A 25,367-nucleotide genomic window follows, 5' to 3' on the forward strand; every position below is an offset into this window, starting at 1 on the left:
TTATATTTTTTTTTTTGAAAAACTAAAAACCAAATATAAGAATCTTGAAACATAATTTACAATTTGTCAATTTTCATAATCATCATATTCCTAATTAATTCCACTAATTTTTCATCATATGATACTAAAAAAAAAAAAAAAAAAAAAAAAAAAAAAAAAAAACTATAATATCAAATGAACACGAAATTAAGACACGATTTTCGTTTTATTGGTTAACATTTTAGACAGCTCTATGTACAATTACAAATACATTCATTACTCCTATTATCAAAATATAAAAAAAGGGAAATGTGATTGAGAAAGGCAACAATCCAAAAAATGAAGGCCAGGACAGACCTTAATTATGAGGATAGGTAAAACCGAAGAAAGTAATCCTCTCCCTATTATCATATAACCCATTTATTATTAATTAAAGAAGGAAATCGTATAATATTCAATTAGGAGATGAAACGACAATTGACTACTCCCCTACACATTCAATTATCTCATATTTTAACTAATTACTACCTCCCATGAAAGTTGTGACTATTTAAAACCAATAAATTTAAGAAATTATCGTTAGAGTAAACTAATTATTATATTACATAATTTTGTAGTATATATTTAGATATGTAACAATTATTTTGAGACTTTCACTATAGGAAAAACTTATATTTTTTATAGAACCTATGTAGTAATTAGTTATGAAATGTTTGACAATTAACTTTTTATTAGCTTTTTAATTAACTTTTGATTTTTTTAAAAAAATTAAATAGTAAAAAAAATTTTGATGTATGAAAGTACTTTTTAAGCAAACTTTGCGGAAAAGCTAGCTTTTGGGCTAAAATCGAAAAACTACTTATGGTAGTTTTTTCATTGGTTTTTGGTCTACTTCTCTAATAAACAACCAACAATTAGCAAATATTTTTTACCAAACATCTCTGTAAACAACTGATTTAAATATCTAGTTTATCAACCAATTCATTTAATTGATTAAACTAGCCAATAATTCCAACCAAATTTGCCAAATGCATAGTTAAGACACATATTACCTTTATATTAATGCTAATTGCTATGTATAAAATGTAAACAATAACTATATTAATTAGGGTAATGATTTATGGAACCCTAACAGTTGTAAATTGTATTTAAGAAATTAAAAGTATAAATATTGATTACATCGTTATTTTTGAAAATTTTATTGAAAATTAGTGAAAATTAAATATTGATTACATCGTTATTTGTGTAATTTATTTCAATTACACAATGTGACGAAATTAACAAAATGCACATGACTATAGTTTTTACTAACGACAAACAACACTTATAAACAGTGTAAATAACAAAGTGTTGCAAGCAACTAGAAATCGATCAAATACATGTTTAAGTGGTAACAAATGAAATATATTTTTACAAAAATGAAAATTATAGTTAGAAAAAATTGAATATTTGCATGTGATTTTTCTAACTAAATTAGTCCCTTCAATATTTATTTTTTTTTATGTAAAAGGTGAGTTGAATTAATTAGGAGATAAATTAAAAAAAATAACATCGATAATTCAAACTAACTAACCATTAGGTTATATCTCATTTATACAAATTAGATTAGATTAGATATATCTCATTTATACAAATTAGATTAGATTAGATACTATCGAGCTAATCTATGAGCTACTTTATTACATTTTTCCAAAGTAAAGTAAAAAATAACAAAATCTCAAGTCTTTACCGATATGTTGTCAATAACAATAGAGCTATTTAGACTACGAATAACAATTTTCTAATTAAGAGAATCTAAGATTAATATAGTGGTTTAAAATTTTTCCTTTCATCCTCCCCCGTATCATGTCGTGAGATTCTCTAATCTACCCGAATCAAAAATAATATTTTCCTAAATTAACTAATCACAATCAAAGGTAGGATAGAGAACCAAGAAACTAGTGTGGGGTAATATTAAGCAACAATTAGCATCTTTAATCATAATTATTATATAAATACACCCCACCCTCCTTAACCCTTCCCTAATTATCTTTTTATTATCAATTCATTAAGGCCACCCCCTCAATCAACAACCCTTCAATCCCTTTTTTCTTTTTCTCAATTCCATCTAAATCTTCTTAGTAGCCTATATTACAGTCTAATTTACGAAATTCCGTCTATTATTACGGTGTTAAGATGCTTAATTATATGTAATTTTTGATTAATAAAAACGCCGTTAAAACTCACGTGTTTCAACAAAAAAAAAGGAAAAAAAAACAATTTCTGCAAAATGGCTCAGCAAGGACAAGAGGAGGAAGATGAAGAAGAAGAAGTGACGTTATCTATGACGTCAAAATCCGTTAACGTTGACTTTAACGGCGATGATGGCGGAAATCGTGGAGGAGGAAAGGCGGCGCGATTACCACGTTGGACAAGACAAGAAATACTTGTTTTGATACAGGGTAAACGGGTCGCTGAAACTCGGGTCAGGAGAGGAAGAACCGCGAGTCTACCGGATGGAGAAATTCAAGTCGAACCAAAGTGGATGACCGTTTCATCGTACTGTAAACGGCATGGAGTAAACCGAGGACCTGTACAGTGTAGAAAACGATGGAGTAATTTAGCCGGTGATTTTAAGAAGATTAACGAATGGGAATCTCAAATTAAAGATGAATCAGAATCGTTTTGGATGCTGAGAAATGATGTAAGACGTGAAAGAAAACTTCCTGGATTTTTCGATAAAGAGGTTTTTGATATTCTTAGTTCGAATTCCGAAAATCCTGTTGTTCATGTTGAATCTGATAACCCTAATTTGAAGAGTGGTAAGATTGAAGCTGTGTTTGATAGTGGAAGAAGTGCGACTGGTGATGATGGATTGTTTTCGGATTTTGAGAATCAACGAGAAAGGAATCAGGATGAACAGGATGATGATGATTTGGGAAGAAGAATTGAAAATGTGGGTGATGGTCAAATTCAGGTTCATGATGAACATCCTTTGGTGAATTCTTCTGTTCCGGATCCTATACCTATTTCTGGTAATTTGTAAATTTACTCCATTTTCTTTTTTTTTGTTGTTCTCTTCATTTTTATATTGCATTACTTTAATTTTTTTAAAATTAATATTAATTAAATTTGTATTGAAAGGAATTAAATATAATGAAATAATAAAAAGTTAATTATTAATTATAAATATATATATAAAAAATTCACATGATGGTTCATATTAAAATTTTCAATTAGACCATCAATTATAAAAACAAATATGTTTAGGATGTGTTTAGATGGAGAAAAATAAATATAATATGGAAAGAAAAGGAAAGGATTTGCAGGGATAAATAATTAATTGTTTGGATAATAAAATAGGAGGGAATGAATTTGGAAGGGACAATTTGGAGAGATTAGATAATAATTTTTATTAGGGTCTAATTCCCTCATTTGTTCGAAAAATTGTCCCTTCTCTTTCTTTTCCTTTGCTACTCCCCTCTATAAACAAGAGTTATTTTTATTTTATTTCTCTTCCCTTAACTCAATTCCCCCCCCCCTTTTTTTTTTTTTTTTTTTGATATTGATATCTAAACATTATTGTTTACACTAATATTTTACTTATAGTGGTGGAAATACATTTTTTTCCAAATATTTTTGTTTTAGTCAGGAGGATTTATCGATAATTAAAAATAAAGTGCACACTTTATAAGTTATTGGAGTCCTTCCCCTCATTGCCACATATTTTTGATATGACATCTCATTTCCTTATAAAGGATGCGCACCTTGCATCTCCCTGATTATATTGACATTAAGTGCAACTAAATTTAACATGGTATCAGAGCCGATAGCTAGATTAAAATTTATTAAAATGGTAAATTCGAATACAATGGTGTTTATACCTTAAATTGATTACTCCTGCAAACTTTACGTGATTTATATATAAAAGTTGGTGTTGAAACGATTTATCCCATATTGATAGATTAAAAATAACGTATACACTTTATAGATAGATAAGACAAATAAGAGAAATAGTTATAAAAATAATCTCTTTTGTTGTAGCATTTTTGTAAAAATGATTCTCTTAATTTAATACATTATTTGTAAGGGTACTTTTTAAAAATCATATCATGTAGAGTAGAATTTTTCTTTTCAATGGAATCGTGTTCAGAATTAGATTGTGTCTTTAATCAAGAAAATTCTGGAAGCCGACTATTTTAGGTGGAATAATGTTTGTCAACCTTAAATGGCATTTGTTATTGATCTGGGTAATAATATTAATTATTTGTTGCCTTTTGTGAGGCTGATAATAGAACATCTTCATTTTGTGTATGTGCGTCTATGGACACGTGCGTCTCACGTACTTATGTGTTAATGGTGTGTTTTAAAATGTTACAGACTTTGTTTTTCTGTACTTTTGTTCCTTCATTATTTTGTTTGCTATCTCAAAATAGATTATAATTTGTTTTTTCAATTTGTGATTTACCAACACGTAGCAAATTAGCTTTTGATAATTACTAATTACTAGTAATTTTGAGCAATATTCCATCCATGTTTATTGATTTTGATAATTACTAATTACTATTAATTTTGAGCAATATTCCATCCATGTTTATTGATTTTGATAATTACTAATTACTATTAATCTTTTATGTCATGTACATATAACTTTTTTATGAGATTTTGAAAATGTACAAATAGATTTAGGGGATGTTTGACGAATTAGCTTATTGAGTAATTTTAGCTTATTTTAATGTAAATAGAGGGTTTGGTGGTCAAACCAGCTAATGCTAGTGTTTGGTGAACTAGCCAGTTGAAAAAACTTATTGATATGAATAAGCTGTTTTTGAACAAGCAGCTCATAGCAGCGGGTTCAAAATCAGCTGGTCAAACCAGTTAATAAAATCAGCTGGTCAAGTCAACCGCTTTAATCAGCTATCAACCGTTTGCCAAATATTCTATTATTATCTTTTGTCAACCAAATAACTTGGCTTACATCATCCAACCCAATAACATTTGTAAAATGATGTATTTTGAAATCCTTGCATGATCATAGAATACAGTCAAATTCTTGTTGATATAGTGTTATCTTTCTGCATTGGAACGAAGAACACATTTGCTTGTTTCTCTTTTTCTAAAATTGTGTATGATAAAAGTATATAAGATATTCTGGAGTTACAAACAACAACATGATGTAGAAGTCAACGTGACAAAAGGTCACATGCTTGAATCTCATCCACCCCTCATATCTAATCTAGTAAAATATTTATCGTCAAACATGAAAAGGATTCGTATTGTATCCACACTTATAGTCAAAGCACACTCGTATTAAGGACATGATATAGTATACAATATATTATGGGAAACAACCATTGGTTAAATTGGTTCCTTAAATTGTTTTCTATGATTGAATAGTGTGATTGTGTAAATGCGAAGGGAGTTCTAGTCATTCATTTCTCTACATGTCTCTTGTAATAAATTCATTTTTTCTGTTCATCATGCTACTCACATTTTTTTCTTCGTTTTTTAATTTTATGATCATTATGATTGTTCTAATAGTGAAATAGAATTTTCTACTTTGTGGGGAATACAATTATTGATTTATTTGTTGTTTTTCAGAGAAGCAGTATCAACCAGCAACTGCAGAAGCCCGTGGTCCAGGAAAGTCTCAGCTAACTAGCTACTCCTTTGTCCCAATGATTTATCCCTTTAGTTGGTTAAAATTGTGAAATATTTTAAAAATGAAAAAGAGAATATAGAGAGTAAAATTGGTGGGATGATTGCCAAAAATAAAAATAAATCAAATTTATTAGGACGGACTAAAATGAAAATCGAAACAAATTCATTGGGACGGAGGAGTATTACTTATCCTTACATTAATTCTACTTTATCTCTGCTCTGGCTGTGCACAAAACTGGTTTGTCTTGTACTTGTAGTACTACTAAGTGTACAGATGGTTAATACGGACGTAAATTGGTATTACTCTATTGGTGTATGTAGTCTGATCCCAATCTTTTGAGATTAAGGTTTTTACATTGTTGTTTGTTGAAGTGTTTAATCTCTACTTAATTTTAATTATGATTTGGTGTCTTATCTCCCAAATTAAAGAAACAAGGAGCAGGAGGTATTTGACACCTTTCTACTTTTTTCCTTGAATTCTTAAGGATCACTAGTGACTATCCTCGAAATTGCTGCTAATGGTGGCATATTGTGAGAAAAATATCATTATGAATAGACATTTAACGAGATAAAAGAGTACTCACTACTCACTAGTCGAGTGGGACATGGGTGGGTGCCCACCTGTTGCACCGCCCCTCGAAACTTGCATAAATCAAGAGTTTTTTTGGGTTATGTTTTTGAGATCCTTTTAATTATGTGTAGTTATTGCGTTTCTACCTTGTTTACACTCTTTTTTAGAAATCTAAGTAAAGCCTAGATAGAATGACATACTAATAAGATAAGCTGTTGGGTAAACAGGAGCAGAAACCAATCAAGAGAAGCAACAAGTAGGGCTAAATCCCGAAATAGGATCAACATCCGGTGAGGCAGCAGGACGAAAAAGAAGAAGAACATTAGACGAAGAAGAGGGTGGGATACACTTGCAGGCGCAGGACGAATTGATCCAAGTTTTGGAAAGGAACGGAAGAGTGTTAAGCGCGCAACTTGATGCTTACAAACTTAATCAAAAACTCGATAGGGAAGAACGGAAAGAAAATGCTTCTAGTTTAGTTGCTGTTTTGAATAAGCTTGCTGATGCAATGGGACGGATTGCAGATAAGTTGTAGCTTAATTAGCTAGTTACCTCTAACCTGTTGTTGAATCAAAAGGAAAAAGGAGAGGTGATCATGTAAATAATTACTATTGAATTTAAACTATAAATTCATAGGTGTGGTGCTCATTACAGGTTTGATGATGATCATGTTAATTACATATAGGATTATACCAATAGATTTTGATTTTGATTATTGATTTATTGATTCATGTATGATTGTTATTTGGTTCGTATTTTTTGGCTCCTCAGCTGAAAGCCGCTACCATTCTTATCAGTTTTTATTTTTAATTCGCTGCTTAAAATCTCATCAAAAATGAATATTTGATAAATTATGTAAATAATTTATTTGTTAGATATGATAAATATTTTTCGATAATGATAATCAGTTTGTGAACATTGTCAATGGTAAAAAAAGTCAAATGTAAACTCTCATGAAAAGTAGCATTTTTTTCTAATGGGAAAGATAAGTTATACTTAAACATATATTTTTTCTCGAAAAAATTAATTATTATTTAATATTTCATTTTCAATTGGTAATGGATAAAAATAAATTGACTTTAAGTTAGACAAGCATGATTTAAACCTTCACTTATTATACAATCATCCTAAATTTACTAGAATTTGTAATATTTTTAATTGTAATTGGAATAAAATTTGGGAAAACTCCTAATGATAAATATTCGGTTTTGAAATTTCTACATGTAGATAAAGTTTTTTTCAACACTTTATGTTAATTTACTATAGTTTCAATTGGTTTGCACATTAACCTTATTCTATATGATATTGAGCCTCCTTGTTTGATGAGTTGCCAATCATTAAAATATTATATATCCGACATATATGCAAAAAATTAAAAATAATGTGATTTTCTAGTCTCTATAACGCCACCTTTTCTCTCCATAACCTTCGCATTATTGTGTTTTTAAAAAAATATTATAAATTATGAGATTAAAAATTATACCAATATGAATTTTTATGCGGTTGAAGTTTTAGTGTTTTGATCGTTAACGGCCTATTAAACGAAAAAAATCCAATGTAATTTGTAAATGCAATTATAGTGCAAATCAATATAAAACTTTTTGTTTGGCTTGTGAGAATGAGAATTATGAGGATATGGTTAAAACATAGAAAAAGACTTTGGGAGGAGACTTGGATTGAGACTTTAAAAATAAATACCTTATGTCTTTGTTTGACAAATGATAAAAATATAAAATAAATCAGGTAAGAATTGATTTTATTTACAAAATTTTCTTTATAACTTACTTTTCTTTATTTTCATTAATGATAAAAATATTTTTTATAAATCTCTCTGGTCTCAACCCAAAAATACCACCACGAGACATTTTTTCATAGGACTTTCCCTTCTAAAGTCTCAACTCATATCTAAATTTTAACCTTTATCAATTTCCACGAACAAACAATAAATTTTTTATAATTCTACCTCAAAAATCTAATCTCCAACCTTAATTCCCTTTTAGCCAAACATAAAAGTTACTATAACTAAGAAATTTTGAAAAAAAAAAAGAATTTAGATCATGAGATCAAAAATTATACCAATATTTATGTATTTTTTCCAAAAAAAAAAATTTATTAATGAATTTGATCTATAAACCTCTAGAATGAGCTCAAATCTTTAACTTGGCTCAGACTTCATCCATCAAAAAGGGGCCTTGCATTTCATTCTTCTAATTTTAGGAATTAATTTCATAACAAGAATTTGAACCTGTATAAAAAGTTACAATCTTGCTAATCAACTAACCTGATTCTTCAGCAGGCGCGAACTGCTAATTCAATCGGGAAAAATAAGATGGAAGTCCATGAAGAAAGTATTAGTGGAATCAGTATTGATGAAACTCAAGTGGATAACTCCATTTTTCCTCAATTAAAATTATATTGTTTGGAGTTGTTTCATCTTCACCAGAACCCTAATTATTCGAAACAATCTCCTGCGATTACTCAATTACTTCTCCTTCTGCGCTCCTCACCTTCTCATGCTCTTCAACCTTACTTCGAGTATGTTTTTGATTGTTTAATTTTGTGTAATTTGAATATCATTTGACCATAATCATAATAATAACTATGGATTTGTATTTTGGTTATTAGAGTTCAATTTGTGTAACCCTTTCTTTATTTGGATTTCAATTGTTTGATTTTGAGTGATTTGAATATCAATTGACAATTATCATAATCATGGACTGTTGGGTTGTATTTTTGATTATTAAGTTCAATTTGTGTAACTCTTTTTCTATTTGGATTCCAGTTATACCTTGTTTCCATTGCTGCTGCTTTTGGATGCAGCGGTGGATTGTAGGTCTGTTCAGAAAGGAAAACCAGTCACTCAAAATGTAAGTAGAATCAGTGATGCCGTTGCTGAAGGTGTGCTTCAATGTTTAGAGGAGCTTTTGTTGAAATGCCGGCTAGGTTCTGTGGGCCAGGTTTGTGCAATCGTTGTTGATATTTGGAATTCTGTTTGATACGGCTTCCATAGTTCCACTTCTTTTGTGCCAATTTTATGAATCCTAAGGGTTACTCCTCTGTCTTGACCATTTTGCTCTATTTACTTTTGGCATGAAGATTGATGAGTCGGGAATAATAGGTTAACGTGGTGGGGTATTTTGAAAGAAGAGAGATAGTATAAAGAGTAAAGGTGGTGTACCCATAAAAAAATAAATTTATTGGGATAAACTGAAATGAAAAATGGGGCAAATTGATTGGGAAAGAGGAGTAGGTGTTAGTGTTCGTAACTGTTCTCCAAAATGATGTTTATAATAATAATTTGGGGATGTTTATTTTGGTCTTTGCTTTCTCATTTCCAGGGAATTTTAAATGGAAATAGAGGATGCAGATGATTTTTTGACTATACTATCTGTTAATTCTATGTTCTTAATGCTGAACTACGACAATAACAAAATGCTATTACTTTAATGCCAAGTTGATCTCGCCAAGGCGATGTTTGGGGGTTGAATGTACAACATTACCTTGTAATAAGAAATGGTTAATTCCATCACCTAATGCCATTTAGTGGCTTCCACCTAGGCGATTTGGGAATCGAATATACACAATCTTACCCTTGTTAATGATAAGTTGTTACCAGTTGACCCTTGGTATCAAATATTATTTGCCTGTTCTCATATGTAAAGAGTACACACGATTCCAGGAACCGTTTAAGTAGTCCATTATACTAAGAAATGCTGAATCAACAATACCAAAGCCTTTATAAGAAGAAATGCTGAATGATAAATTAAATATAAAAAGATGTTTCTTTGTTAATATGCTTGAGGTGTTGTCAAAGGTAAAGGTAAAGAGACAGTCGTGTTGAAGGTCATTAAATTGCATAGCATTGGTCTTTAAGAGTCCAATAAAAATTTGAATATTTTTACATAATATGGGGTAGGGGATTTCTCATTGCTTGAAATGTTGTCTTTTGTACTTCTTGGCTTCTTGCTTTAAGACCAGACAGAATAAAACCTGAATATTGTTTTGTTTGGAAATTGTATTTCCAAGGATTTACTGAATTTATGCAGACATGGTCTTTTCTAGAAATTTGAATGTGGATTAGACGTATGAGTTGAAGTTCTGAATCTCCTTTCGAATAGATGACAGTTTTGCTAAACAAATTGGCTTATGGCGCCATGCTATCTCCATCAGAGGCAGCAGAAGAGTTTCGAGACAGTGTAGTTAGATGCTTTAGGACATTGCTTTCCAACTTAATTCCTTGCTCAGACACATCGTGCTGCTGCCAAAACACCTCCAGTCGACCTGCACTTCTAGATATTGGAGATTCTAAATGCTTAACTTCTAAACACTTGGAGCATTATTGTGAACCAAATGAATGCTTGATTTCTTTTCTCCAATCAGAAGGTGCTGCAGCTGCTGTTGGGCACTGGCTCTCTCTTCTGCTGAATGTATGTGAAAGCCTCGTGTTAGCAATGGCATTCATGTTAAACAAGAAAATTGTTAACTTGTTCACACTCTTTCTCTCTTTTACAATATTATTTTTGATGGCTTTCCTTGTGCCAAGATTGCAGAGACTGAGAGCTCACGAGGTCTTCGGGGCAGCGCCAAAATCCGGATAGATGCTCTTCTAACCCTACGAGTGCTTGTTTCAAAGGTAATAATGAAGTATTGTTTTCGTTTTTCTAATAGAGAAACTCTTGTGAGAGACTGTTTTGAGGTCGCCGTTTCTCGGTGAGACGACCTCAAAACACGGAAGCAATATTTATTAATTGGGCTATTCAATCCATATACGAAGCACGTCTCTCTATGAGACCATCTCATATAAGAATATGTGTTTCTAATAATATAAATTGAATTCAATTTGTTAAACTTATGAAATTTAGATAATCTTGTTACTTATACCCACTAATTTGTATATAATGGGAATGCGGATGCTTGTAGATTTTTCTTGAACTTGAACCTTTGGATTGTGTTAATATTTGGATATTAGGCTTCTGAATTCTGATTGATTTAGATGCGTTTGAGTAGATTTGTGTTTTTGATGTCAGAATGAAAAATTTTGCTTTAGTAGTCTGGATAAATGGTTGTCATGCTGTTTGATGTTTAATTTGATTTCTCCTGAAAAATGTCCTTTTGCCTGTGGCAGGTTGGTACCTCAGACGCACTGGCTTTCTTTCTGCCCGGAGTTATTACTCGATTGGCTAAGGTTTTGCACGTCTCCAAATCTATGATTAGTGGGGCTGCTGGAAGTACAGAAGCTACTGATCATGCAGTTAGAGGATTGGCTGAATTTCTCATGGTAGTCCTACAGGATAACGCCAATATATGTGATCCTCATGCATCACTTGACAGGGTTGCTAGTGAGAATGAGTCTTCACAATCATTTCTAAAGGAGCTTCGCCACTTGCATGTACAAGCTCCTAATCAGAGTGAACTTTCTTCAAATGATCGAAGTCAAAATGCAACCATTGTCAAGGAGGAGCTTGTGGAGAAGCAAATTTCCAGTGGCAATGGTAAATTAGGGTCTTTGCATGTCAAACGTACAAGAGACTGGCTTGAAAAAACTTCAGTCAATGTTGACATCTTGCTGAGCAAGACATTTCCACATGTATGTTAATGCATTTGATTAGCTTTTAAAATGCAATAGAGTAAGGATTGTTTTTATGAGCTGTTATACTTTACCTTGTGTTGGAACTTTCCTTTTTCTATGATACTCTGTAAATTTGCGGTTAAAAATGTGCATAGTTTTGGTTTTCTGCTCTTTTGTATTGCTGACCATCAGGCCAGTTTGTTGCTAAACCTAATTAGCTTTCATCCTCAACTATTATGTCTGCTTGCTAAATTGTGCTTTTAATGCTCTTATCAGATATGTGTACATACATCCAAAAGAATAAGGCTTGCGCTTCTCTTTGCTGTGCAAGGACTGTTATCTAATTGCCGTTATACTTTGAAGAGGAGCAGATTGATGCTTTTGGTAGGATGAACATGATTGCTGTTGCTTTATTCACCTTTAATTTGTCTTCCTCACTATTGATTATTTGTGTTGAACATTATTTACAATCATGGAAATCTAGAACTCAAACACTAAAGTGATTAATATGGCAAGTGAATGTTTAGACCCAAGAAAATGTGTACTGTCACTTTTTTTTTTGTGGATTTTTGTTTGCCTGGAAAGAGTTGCTCATGTAAAATCTGATTCTTTGCCCAAATACAAATCACATAAATTGTCAACCAAATTAAAAGCTCTTGTTGCATGTTGGAGACACTTTATTTCTCTCTGCTGGAGTATTTTTTTCTCAAGCAAATGCAGCTATACATAAAATGGCATATGTTGCTAAATTTTCCTATCCTTAACATGTTTAGAGAAACTAAGACTGGTGGTAGCAGCGACAGGAGGAGGATTAGCAGCTAGAAATTCTGTCAAATATTAACCCGTGTATTAAGTTTTTATATGTTGGATTATATGACCTTTTGCTATCAGACTTTTCTATGGAGATAAGAGAAGCAGTTTTGTTTTTCATACTATTATGCATTTTATGTTTTTTCTTGTTGTGTGCACCTGTCAAAATTTCTATATTCACTAATGAGAAGGATTTCAAAGTTAGTGTAATAGTAATATAGCGTCCCTTTTGGTTTGTTTTTTTGCATTCAATTTTGCAATGTTTGAAAACTAGTAAAATTTGCTTTTGCGGTATACATACTCGCATATACTATGTAACTTGGATTCATTTCTCACGTCAAACATGGTTAAGTGTGCTAGTGTCCAGATCAGCTTTTCCAAAAGACAGTTTTTTGATTTGTGCCAAACTAGATGTGGTGAAGTGTACTTATACATGCGTTGAAGTATTAAGGTTTTGACTTAGGTTGTTGAGGGGAAATGAGGAGTTGAAGTAGTGTAGTTCATAACATTTTTTATAGTGATGCTTATTTGGTTATATCTTAATTTTAATGATATTGAAGTAGTGAGCATTGCAAACACTATTGGATTTTTGGTCTACTCTGGTTCCCTGTTTTATCCATAAAACATGGAGGACCATAAAAAAGTAGAGGCGAGAGAGTGAAAGAAATATCTAAATGTAGAGAGATAGAGAAATAAAAGCTTTTCCAAACGCAGAATAAAGCGAACATTACAAAATGGATGGGATTTGAAGTGTAAGATCAATAGGGAACAAAGGGAGGATTCATCAACTTTGTTGAATTTCCCTTTAAGATATTTTTCTTTTTAATTGTTTGGTAAAAGGGTTGTTTAAGGACTAACTTTTTGTTTTTAATCTTAATTCATATGTGGAATTTACTGTATGATTCTTACATTTTTTTTGATTGTAGGAATGCTTGTGTTATTTGGTTTGTGACGAGTCTAAAGACGTGTCCATGCCCGCACAAGATTTCCTTGGATTTTTGTTCTTGTCTGATGGGAAGTATACTGTTGTGGATGATCTAGCTGAAATTTTCAACAGGTCCATTTTGTTTCTCTGAATCAACTGGATTGTATTCATGATGTTTATCCAAAAATCCTTACTCTCTCATTTCTTTTTGCTTGAGAGCAGGCTACTTGAGAAGCTCCCAAAACTGGTGCTTGGATGTGAGGAAACTTTGGCCCTTGCTTCTGCTCAACAGATGCTTGCTTTGATGTATTATTCTGGACCTCAAGTTGTTGTGGATCACCTTCTCCGCTCTCCTGTATGTCCTTTTATTGAATTTCTTGAGACCACCTAATGCAGTCCAACATTATTCTGATCCAGTGTTTTTAGTAGAATCACGGCCTTGCCTCTTGTTAGGAATTTTAATCTTCCATTTTTTATTCTCTACATGATCTCTACTGATTGCTATCATTTTGGAAATGTTTCTGTGAATATGCACCTAGGTAAGGGATCTATTTTTCAAGTAAAGTTGCTAAAGGATGGAAAATATCCATGTAGACTTTTGTAGCTTCACATTGCACCACATGCCATTTGATGGAATTGTTTTTTCTTGTGTAGAGCCCAAGCCTTGCATAAACTGATAATAAAAGATAGGGCCTTTCCGGCCAACTTTATGACTGTTATTTATTTTGGTGTATTTGAAGTTAATGCACCTGTTTCTGTTAAGGCTTTGGCATTAATTTTTGAAGTTAATGTACCTGTTACTGTTAGCTTCTGGAGATTGAGTTCTGAACCAAGCAATATTATTGATAAATGTATGTAATCATGCAGATTAAAGCTGCAAAATTTTTCGATGTATTTGCTCTATGCCTGAGTCAGGAGTCTGTCTTTGCTGGCTCTCTTGGGAAATTAGCGTTATCAAGTCCTTCTCCTACCGGGTACTTGCATTCTCTTGCAGAGCTGAGGGCTAATGGTAGAAGGTTTGTTGGGGAATATCCCGTCACTGATGCTAAGACATCTGAAGTGTCAAATAAGCAGTCTTTGGTAAAGGAAATACAGTACTCTACAGGACATTCTTATTATGATTATGAACTTCCACGTATGCCACCTTGGTTTGCCTATGTAGGCTGTCATAAACTTTATCAAGCACTTGCTGGGATTCTTAGACTTGTGGGTTTATCATTGATATCTGGTAGTATTTTTCTTCTTCAATGTCTCATTTTCTAGCTGGATCCTGATGTTCTTGTCAGTATTATGAATTTATGAATATATCTAATTGTGTTCTATCTTTTTTCTTTAATAGATTGCAGAAATGAAGTTTTTTTGTCAAATATCATTGATATTCCTCTGGATAATTTGCATAAGCTAGTCTCTGAGATACGCACGATGGAGTTTTCTAGAGAAAGCTGGGAGTCTTGGTACACTAAGGCACATTCAGGAAGGTTGCTACGACAAGCAAGCATTGCTGTATGTATCCTTAATGAGATGTTATTTGGCATGTCAGATCAATCAATCAATGATTTCAAAAAACTATTTAATGAGTCTGGAGCAAGAGTTGAAGAGGGGCATATGAGCTATGTATCTTTTTTAGATCAGTCTTTCCAAGCACGATGCCATGTTGCTGGTGTATCACTTTGGAAGAAGAATGCAGTTGGGCCTGTGAGGCAACATGTCATTGATTGTATTGGTACCATTTTACACGAGTACATTTCTCCAGAAATTTGGGATTTTTCAGTCACTCATGATATATCTCTCCTTCAATCTAGTGGAATATTTGGAAGTATTGATAAGCACTTATTTCATGATGTTGCCATACTACACCAGGTACTGGCATTTCAAGTTTCCACATCTTGTCATGTCAGCTGCTACTCATTCTTATTATTTTTGTGTAGTTCTAACTCTTAAGATATCATCACTGTACTAATTACTAACCTTGTTCATATATGTTACAAACAGGTTCTCATTGAGGGAATTGGAATTTTCAACCTAACCCTTGGTGCAAATTTTACTTCTAGTGGATTCCTTTGTTCCTCTCTGTATCTTTTGCTTGAAAACTTGATCTGCTCAAACTCTGAAGTTAGACGTGCTTCTGATGCTGTGCTGCGTTTAATGTCAGCTACATCTGGATGTTCATCTGTAAGAATCATATTATTTCTTTCTATGTCTGCATTCATGTCCTGGAATGCTGACTTAGTCTTAAATATTCTACAGGTTGGTCAACTAGTTATGTTAAATGCAGACTACGTAATTGACTCATTGTGCCATCAACTCCGTCATTTGGATTTGAATCCTCATGTCCCAAACGTGCTTGGGGCAGTGCTTTCTTGTGTTGGAGTAGCCAAAAAAATATTACCATTATTGGAGGAGCCGGTATGTTCCCAAATCATAGTTTATGTTATGATGGTTAAAGCCTGATCTATCCTTTTACTTTTATTTTGATCTTTTTTGGGGCAGGGGGTATTTGAGTGCTTATTGTTTTAACAAAAAATAAGGTCAACTTTTGGTTTTGATGCAATGCTTTGTCTTATAGTTGCAATGTATCTTTTCTATAAACTTTAGCATTCTAAACTATATGGACATTTACAAGAATATTCCATTACTTCTATGCCATTAATGGTTTCCACCTAGACGGTTTTGGAGAGGTCAACTTCACAGTTGTTAGTGATATTAGATAAGTTGTTTTTGATTAAACCTTAGTAGCAAACATCATGTGCAAGTTTACATAAATAGAAAGGGCACGTGATTCAACATAAAGTTAGTCCATTATAAATCGAAACCAAAAAACTATTAATCTTTGGTCCCATTGAGAATGACCGTTTTAAGTTTTAAATTTTGATGAAACGAATGACCTCAGGAAAACTCAAAGCTTGTGAGTGTTTGTTGTTAACTTTTGGTCCCAAGCCCAGATAAAGGAGCGTGAGCCGTAGGTTAGTGACAACAACCTAGTATAACATAGTAAAACATAGTCACATCCCATGATTCAAAGTAGTGAAGACATTCAACAAGATGTGACTTATAGAATTAAGTGTGGTGGAATAGTATAACTTTTGCTAGTATAATTTGAATTTCTTTGGGATAAAGTGAGCTTGAATGCATTTTTAAATTTTGCTATTGACTTGACTTGGACATGCCTCGAGGAGGATGTGACAAGTATTCCCGACTTCTCATGATGTACCTTGAAAGACCTTGAAGATACATTATTGAAGCTCTGACAATGCCGAGGACATACCGTTGCTGGAATTGAGCCCGAGCGTGGGCATGTATTGTCAAGACCATGGTTTGGGATTTTGGGTGATGATTATGACAAATAAAATCATAGCTCTGGACTTAATGACTTGTTTTTGGGAGTCCTTTGATGTGGTTGGTTTGACTTGGAAGTTGGAAGTGGTATTAATGGTTGGTGCTTGTTTTCGGATTACAGCATCCTTAAATCTCGTTGTGTAGAAATCATGTTACTCAAGTTTTTTTTTTTTGGTAGGGATGGGTGGGTGGGATGGGGGTGATTTGGGGGCCCCATGAACTTTGAAGGGGGTGTCTTGGGCTATATTGAATGTTAGCCTGAAACTCTTGTACGATAAGCTGGGATTTGGGTGGTACCTTCACTGCAGATGCACAAATGAAAGTAGCAATGGCTCATCTAGTTGAGCTGAAATATGAAATTATGTTTATTTGTTGTAATCGGACTGTACTCTGGCAAGCACATGTAGATATTTGAATGAGTTAGTTTCAGGTTATGCATGAGCTGGTTTAATTCATCATCTGCCAAAAATTGTATATCTAGCTTCTGATAAGTTCTGAATTCTGATCATTAGATCAGAGCTTATCAGTATAATTCTGTGTATACTTATTTTTTTTGATGTGTGCGCAAGTGCTTACATGATTAGAAGTCAATCGGTTTTGAAGGTCCCTGAATGGTTAAACTTGATTCATTAAGGACTTTAGTTAAGACGTTATTTTTAGGTTGCTTATAATTTCTGACACTATGAAGAGCTTTAATTAACAAATGAAACCAGATATGGGAAAAGCATTAGTATTTATTAGATTAGTCATAGCCACCTTTAATTACCTTTCAGCTTTTCACAATAATGGCGAGTATATAGAAAATTGACTGTTGAGCTTCCCCATAACTCTTCTTGTTTTCGAGGGGTTTGGTTTCCAGTTTGGGATTGTTGTCCTATACTGGGGTTTTCTATGTTTCTCAGTCCAGCTGTTACTGTTTAACATGAGTTGCTACAAAGGCACAAGCTGTAAATTTGTTTTCTGTAGATAAGAATGCCCTGTTCTGGTTAGATTGGGCAAAGCTTGATCCACGACTTAATGAAATTGTCAGGCTTTGGGGACAGAAGGGATAATTCCCAGCTGATTGTCAAGTTTTCTTCTTTGCTTTAAAGGAAGAAATAATCAATTTCTTATAATTTACTTTAAAATGGGCCGATTTATTCCTTTCTGAATCTCAGGATTTTGTGTAAATTGTTCATTGCTACTTCATTTTTGAAATTTATTCTTTGTTTATGCAACTAGTCACGCCTCTAAATGTTTGAAATTTCTTTGTAGATGCGCTCAGTTTCAATGGAACTGGAAATTCTTGGGAGGCATCAACATCCAGAGTTAACAATTCCTTTCTTGAAGGTTTTCATTTCCACTCGAGTCTCTGTTTAGAAATGCTTGGGAATGTTTTTACCTTATTGTTGATTGCACTCTAAGTGGTTTGCCTGCTATCTTGATATTAAACCTCAAGTGTACGTCTTGCCTGAAATAATCTGAGCTTCCGTTGATTGTATTTTTTGTTATATTATGTTGTGTTATATATATATATATATATATATATATATATATATATATATTATAGTTATATTATGTTGTGTTATATATATATATATATATATATATATATATATATTATAGTTATATTATGTTGTGTTATATATATATATATATATATATATATATATATATATATATATATATATATATATATATCCATATCAATATTTGGAAGTGCTTGAAAACATGAAATTAATCTTTCATCCACAAAGTAGTGGCTTTTGGTTGGTGCACAATTTTATTTGCCAGTTCCTCAGAATAAGTGGCTATTAGATGGGTAGTAAGAACTAAAGTTATGATCTTAATTTAACACTTTATTCTACTGAAACAGATGGTTTAACATCCTTTGCTGGTTTGCCTTTTAGGCACCATTGGTACTCAGTCATAAATGATGGTAAACAATAATGTTATTAATATTTTTTAAATTTTTGTGTGAAATGTGTTATGTGGTTTCTATGGTAATGAAGATTTCATTCTTAAACATGTGACCATTATTCATAATTTTTATAACCGCCTAATACCTCTCTAATGGATGATAATAAAATTTTGGATAAAAAAATGTTTTAAGTATAACAAGCTTGATAATAAGCCTTGTCAAGTGATTTCCCTAGCTAAATTACGTTAAATTTTCATTATTATTCCCATAACCAACAACCTAACTGGCCGTTATTGTTCATGTGCTTTATTAGGTTTTGTAATGTTGGTGGTAGTGGCTGTGGAGGAGTAAGGGGTGGGTTTTGGTGCTTGTCGGTGTTGGATATGGGTCTTTACTAATAGCAGTGTGTGGGTGGTATGAAAATCCATGCAAAAAAGCGAGGAAGAATGTAACAGAGAGAATTAAAGGAGAAGATTGCTACAAATTTTTGTTTTTTATGAATGGACAAAGAAGCCATATAAGTCGGCTATTTGAGTGAATTAGCACTCCATGATATGTAAACTTGCTTTTGTCAATACAATCATAATCCTATTCATCCCCTCTCCTTCATCATATACATAAAATGGGTTGTCTTTTTATGCTAGCAATAATATTCTTGTAATTATATATAATAAATTCTCAATTGTCAATATTGCCCTCTTTCTCTTTTTGAGTGAATTTCTTATTCATGATAGAATGCTATCTTGTGAGATATGACTTTATGAACATGGATGTTAGGATGTTTGCTTACATCTCAGTGGGGAGTTTCTTTTTTGTTTTTTGTGTGAGTGTTTTTCTTTCATTGAGTGATTATGTCAACATTGGCCGATACTTCCGTGGCTCTTGTAACTTGTAAGTCTAGTGAAAGAGTTATAGCTACATTTTTGCCAGTAATTTTGGAGAATGTAATTCTCTCCTCTGTCACTTGGGGAAAAAGAGAAGAATTACGTCCAACATTACCAAAATGTTGATGTGAAAGTTTATATTTCTGACAAATTTCAGTTTCTCTGTCAGGCTGTAGCTGAGATTGCTAAGGCGGCTAAGCTGGAGGCTTGTATCTTGCCTACTCAAGCAGAATCTTTTTTGGATTATGTTAAACCTAAAGTATCTGATGTGAAAAAGAAAGTAGGAGAGGATGCTGTAAGGATAGGGGAGCAAGGTATTTGTAACAGTTTCTGCTTCCCGCATCCCCCCAAAATTCACTGTCTCTCTGCTAATCCTCTTAAGTTCATGATATTTGTTCGTGAACAGTATTTTTATGGTCTTTTATTTTTGTTGATTAGAAAGGAATTCAGATTTTAGTTTCCATCTTATGTTTTGCTAGACCTTGATGTAGGACCAACAATGGCCAAATTTAGGGAATTCTTGTATTACGAACTTGGCCATGCCTTCACCACCTATTTGGAAGGCTATGCTGAATTTCTGATCTCATCTTCGTTTACTCTTTCTAATACTTGTAGCAAATCGAGTGCACGCCAGCTGCAGGATAATTGAAAGTGTATTCCCATTTGTAGTGACTCCAGGAAAGCCACCCACTGTACTTATCAGAGACGGTGGAAAGGGTGTAATTAATGTTGAATTATAGTTTGTTATTATCAAAGAAGTTGGTAATGCAGTATGGTGGATTGGTGATTTACCTTGGTAGTGTAACATATCATTCAAAAGTCATGTGTATTAGTGTCAATCAAGCTATCAACTAGCCTTTTCCTATCTATATTTTCACCTTTGCCTTCTATTTCAGTCCTAGACTAGAGGTCCCATCATTGGGGGGAACTTTTTATTACAAAAGAAAAGATTATGAACATTTAATGAAAGGCGCTGCATATGGACATAGTACTGGCAAAAGTACCAATCATTATTGTTTCGAAATGAGATACTATTTTTCAATGTAATGCTAATTACACCCTTTTAGCTTTATCAAAGTTCTCAAGTGAGCTCTTTGAATTTTTTGCGATGCAGAGTCAGATGAGCCAGCCTTTTGTGATGACCTTGTTGTGAACATGGAGGATTGGGATAGTATTTTGTTTAAGCTAAATGACAATAAGAGGTACCGTCGGATTGTTGCTTCTATTGCAGTCTCCTGTTTGACAGCTGTTACTCCGTTGCTTGCATCTGAAAAGGAGCCAGTATGCTTGATTTCATTAAACATAATTGAGGTACTTTTTGGTTTGATTTCTAGAACATTATCTTTAGAACTGCTGTTTTCTAGTTAATGTATCTCTTCTTTTATTTGAATTTAAAACTCTTCTCCTATACTTTATGCTTCTCATAATATGGCAATTTATTGAGTCATCGAAACACGGTAGGTTATTGGGATTCGATCCTACTTGCAATTGAACAAGGGGGTAGGATTGAATCTGTAGGTTGGAAATTCAGGGTCATGCGATCCTACAAATACACTTAAATATCCTACAGTTTTTAGTCCCTAGTCATTATTTTATTATTACTATGAAAAGTTTACAATTGCATAATAAATTCTTTTGAACTTTTTTTTTTCTGGATGAAATGGAAAACATTCATTATCAATAAAAAAAAGTTCTAATTGTAATTGTCTAATATTATAAACGTATAATTTTATGTGGATGAAATTAATGAAAGGTGGGAATTAAAAAAAATTAATAATAGCTGAGACTATATGTTTGCTGGAAGTGATCATAGGATTGTAGAATCATGTTCAAAATTTTATTCCAATTAGGATCATAAGATTCTACTAATATTATGATCATGCTTATGACTGGTTGTCCTTTTTTGGATTGGAGAATCGTAGACCAGAATTGGAATTTTAATAACAATGATGGTAGCCCAATATGTTTTTGCTAATGGCTATATCACGGGTGTGCTTTTTTATAATTATTTCTTCATAATATATTAAGTTGCGTGTCAAATGGGTGGTGACAGATGATATTGAATATTTAAGGGGAAAAGTGGCATCATATATATTTAGTTTACTGTCCTCATGTAAGAAGATTACCGTGAAATATAGATTTCATTGTTTATCCGATTAATTATGCAAGTAATATTATGAATTATAATGGCTATGTTCCTTCTCCCCTCGTTCACACAGGAGGGTATTATCACACTGGAAAAAGCGGAGGAAGCATTTAGGCGTGAGCAAGAAACTAAAGAAGGCATCGAAGAAGTAGCATCCTTGTGTTCATTATATCATCTTAAAGACGTTCTTGATGCTGCTGAGGGGACTGATGAGAATAGACTGCTTCCAGCAATGAACAAAATATGGCCATATTTTGTTGCTTGTGTTCAAAATAGGATTCCAGCGGTAAGCTTTTTTGCTTCTGTTAATTTTTGGCACAGGAATAGACTTATTAATCTCACAATTTTGCTGTCTAGTTGATTCAACTGTCACCCTTTTAAGGACATTATTGGAGAAGAGCATAGGTTGTTAGGCTGTGGGGAATGGTCTAGTGTGCCTTCTGTTATCATGCCTATCTATTTCTGGTTTTGTTTCATCTAGTAGTAATTCAAGTTTCAGAATAAAAGGTCTTGTTGGCTAATTTTGATTGGCTTAATTGTTACCGGATTTGCAGTTGCCTCATAGCTTTTAACATCAACATAAGATTTCTTGTGTTCTTCAGCACTTTAATACCGTGTAAACTTATTTTAACAAATTTTCTGTTATATTATTCTTTTGCTATATTGTGGAGAAAACACAAAATGTAGGACCTTGACATTTTTGGTGGTTTTTGACCGGTGTATATAACGTCTCTGCTTATTCGCTTTTCGGAATTTGTGATTCTCTCAAAATTATCCAAAAAATAGCCCAAATTGGACCAAAACTAACTTATTTAGATTTGCACTTCACAATGACATTAACAAATCATATGACACTGGTTTTTGGGAAAATGGCACCTAGTGTCAGAATTGCTTTGGAACGATAAGTTAACTGCCAACTAATTTGGTACAAAAACACAATCAAGGACTTAAAAAACAAATTCTGTTGCTTCAATTTCACGCTTTTATATGATTTACTCATTGCATTGAAAAAAGGAAACAAGAATAACCACAAACTTTTCTTCATTTGGTCTAGCGGTCTGCCGGTCTGACTCTAGCCTGATGATCTTTCTTCCATCTCTCTCTTTTCTCATTTTCCATTACACCCCCTACTAGCTTCCCGGATCAGGTTCTCTTTCTCCTTCTCACTCCTTAGATTTTTCCCTCTCTCCACGTTCTCCTCTCTACGGCAGGCGTTAGTGCCACGATACAGCTACCCTGTACAAGACTTATTTTGATACATTTTTATTTTTGAATTGTTGTATGTGCTTATTAAAGTTCCAGATTTAGTACTGTTATGGACCAAAATTATGGAAAAATAATTTACAGAATTTTTTTTTTGAATTTTTTTCCGGCTTTGTGGTTTGCTCGCTCATGTGCAAAGATGAAGTATTAGTGAATCCCGACTGTAGTTTTTTTGTTAAGGCTTTGTCATTTTTTTTTATTGTCTTAGATGACCTGAAGGGATGGAGTGGATAAGGATACGAAGGATTTGGATTTACAGGGTGAGATGGTAGAAAATCAAAATGAAAGGAGAAAAATATTTTTTTGTGGACGATCACCGGAATTGATTATTTGTTCATGTAATTGACCTCAATCTTTTGGAATTAGGCTTTGAAATTGTTGTTGATTCCGGCTTTGTGGTGTATGCGATGATTTTTTATGTATTGCTTTTCTGTGATGAGCAGTAATGTCAGAAGTGTGTGGCAACTATCGTGTGACTGGTGGGTGGTGGATAGGAAAAGGCTCGACTAGGGGAGATTAGGCTCTCAAGTGTATGCTCTCTCCTCCTTTGGTTGCATTTTCTGATTATTTCTTTTGTACTCCGCAGTCTGTTCGGAGATGTGCAGAAGTAATTTGCAAAGTGGTTAAGATTTGTGGCGGGAACTTTTTTTCTCGGCGCTTCCATAATGATGGGCCCCATTTCTGGAAACTTCTAAGTACATCACCATTCAAAGCAAAATCTATCTCAAGTGATGAACAAGCACTAATGCTACCTTATAGAAGTACTTCTCGAACGTTGGAACATCCCATCTCAGAATCCTCCAATCTGAAAACCCAAGCAGCAGTTCTCCACATGATTGCCGAATTAGCTCGAGACAAGGGGAGCGCTTCTGCTCTTCAAGTAGTACTCAAGAAGGTTAGCGGTTTGGTGGTAGGTATTGCATGTAGCAGTGTTTCCGGACTGTGGGACCCTGCAATAGACGCTCTTTCAGGACTCGCATCAATTGATGCTGATCTCATTTGGGTTCTTTTAGCCGATGTGTATTATTCTTCTACGAAGGAGAAAGATGTTGCAAAGCCCAGTTCTGAATTTCCAGAGCTTGCGGAAATTCTTCTGCCTCCTTGTTCTTCAAACAATTACCTTTACGTTCAGTATGGAGGCCAGACGTATGGTTTTGAAATTAATTTAGCTTCAGTCGAAAATGCGATTAAGAAACTGTATCCTGAAATGTGTTGAGCAAGCACATGGTGAATTATTTAGCTATGTATTATGTATATAATTTGGTTTAGTTTATGCTGTAGTGTAATGTACTGTACAGTTGAAGATGGAAATTGATATAAACCTTGGATGAGATTATCAGAAAAATGTGAGATTATTTTCAGTGATGGATCCAAAATAAAATTAAATGATGTGAATATATTTAAAATTCTTTTTAAAAAATGTTGATAGTAATTAGTAAAGGCTTGAGCCTAGGACAATATTGTCACACACTAATATTCTAAACGACTTTATCAATATACTTATTAGCATATCTAGATATATAATTTGTCAAATGTTGTTAGTTGACAGCATTGAATAAGGTTACATTTGCATTGACTGTTAATAATAGAGTTGCACCAAAATCAAAGATACAAAGCAAAGCAAAAATTGTAATAAAATGAAAGGGATAAAAGAAAGTAGATGGAAATGTGTTTACTAATGTTAGGGTTTTAGCAACCTCTATCAATGTATAAGGTTTTTTTTATATAGTTAGAATTTTTTTTACCTTATTAGATATAAAATACATTCTTTTTATATTACTAAAATATACGCATATAAAATGAATTATTAATTTTTGTCCGTACGAAAGAATCAAACCATTAAATTGAACAATTCTTACACAACATATAGTTCTTATTTATTACAATTGAATTGCTATATATTCACTTAAACACTCCATGTTAATGTAATGATCTAACTTCCACCTGGGAAAAAAAGAGTATCCCATTTTCTTCCAACAATTTATTTAATTTCAATAGAAATATAGTTAGCCGAAAAGAATATCCCATTTAATACTCGAATTTATAAATTAATAAATCAATTTTAATGGTCATCTACGTGAACACAAAATACCCCACTAAAAATAATCATGAAATATAAATATATTTACTGAGCTAATTATTATAAACTTATCACCCAACTTCCTACTTTATCTAGACTTAAAACCAATAATAGGCGAGAAGCAGTCACACATAGAGTTTGGAACTTGGAAATACTAGACAAGAGAGAATAGAATACTTGCTACATTATGATTAGATACTAATTATGGTTCAAACTTATTTTATATATTGTGCCTAATGTGTAAGAAAAAATATAGTCAAAAGA

At 32.9% G+C, this 25,367-nt stretch overlaps 2 protein-coding genes across 4 annotated transcripts; both read left to right on the forward strand.

Moving 5' to 3' along the window:
* The first annotated feature begins 1,938 nt into the window (after nt 1-1,938).
* On the forward strand, nt 1,939-6,905 carry LOC130821220 (trihelix transcription factor ASR3). The gene is made up of 3 exons (XM_057686899.1): nt 1,939-2,993; nt 5,560-5,598; nt 6,415-6,905. Exons 1-3 carry the CDS (start codon nt 2,249-2,251, stop codon nt 6,723-6,725), a joined length of 1,095 nt encoding a protein of 364 aa, XP_057542882.1. The 5' UTR covers nt 1,939-2,248; the 3' UTR covers nt 6,726-6,905.
* Nucleotides 6,906-8,317: 1,412 nt separating this feature from the next.
* On the forward strand, nt 8,318-24,384 carry LOC130820533 (uncharacterized). Of its 3 annotated transcripts, XM_057685946.1 has the most exons (17): nt 8,320-8,725; nt 8,973-9,147; nt 10,309-10,617; nt 10,734-10,823; nt 11,316-11,777; nt 12,036-12,143; nt 13,496-13,626; nt 13,717-13,849; nt 14,362-14,722; nt 14,834-15,354; nt 15,487-15,666; nt 15,742-15,900; nt 18,085-18,159; nt 19,784-19,928; nt 20,729-20,925; nt 21,834-22,046; nt 23,610-24,384. In XM_057685946.1, exons 1-17 carry the CDS (start codon nt 8,520-8,522, stop codon nt 24,237-24,239), a joined length of 4,095 nt encoding a protein of 1,364 aa, XP_057541929.1. In that variant the 5' UTR covers nt 8,320-8,519; the 3' UTR covers nt 24,240-24,384. The 3 variants fall into 3 exon arrangements, with proteins under 3 accessions (XP_057541930.1, XP_057541928.1, XP_057541929.1); XM_057685947.1 differs by lacking the exon at nt 23,610-24,384 and adding an exon at nt 23,467-23,596 and having other exon boundaries at nt 8,318-8,725; nt 15,487-15,900; XM_057685945.1 differs by having other exon boundaries at nt 8,319-8,725; nt 15,487-15,900.
* The last annotated feature ends 983 nt before the right edge of the window (nt 24,385-25,367 follow it).

Source organism: Amaranthus tricolor, chromosome 8 (assembly GCF_026212465.1).
Source record: "Amaranthus tricolor cultivar Red isolate AtriRed21 chromosome 8, ASM2621246v1, whole genome shotgun sequence".
NCBI lineage: Eukaryota > Viridiplantae > Streptophyta > Magnoliopsida > Caryophyllales > Amaranthaceae > Amaranthus > Amaranthus tricolor.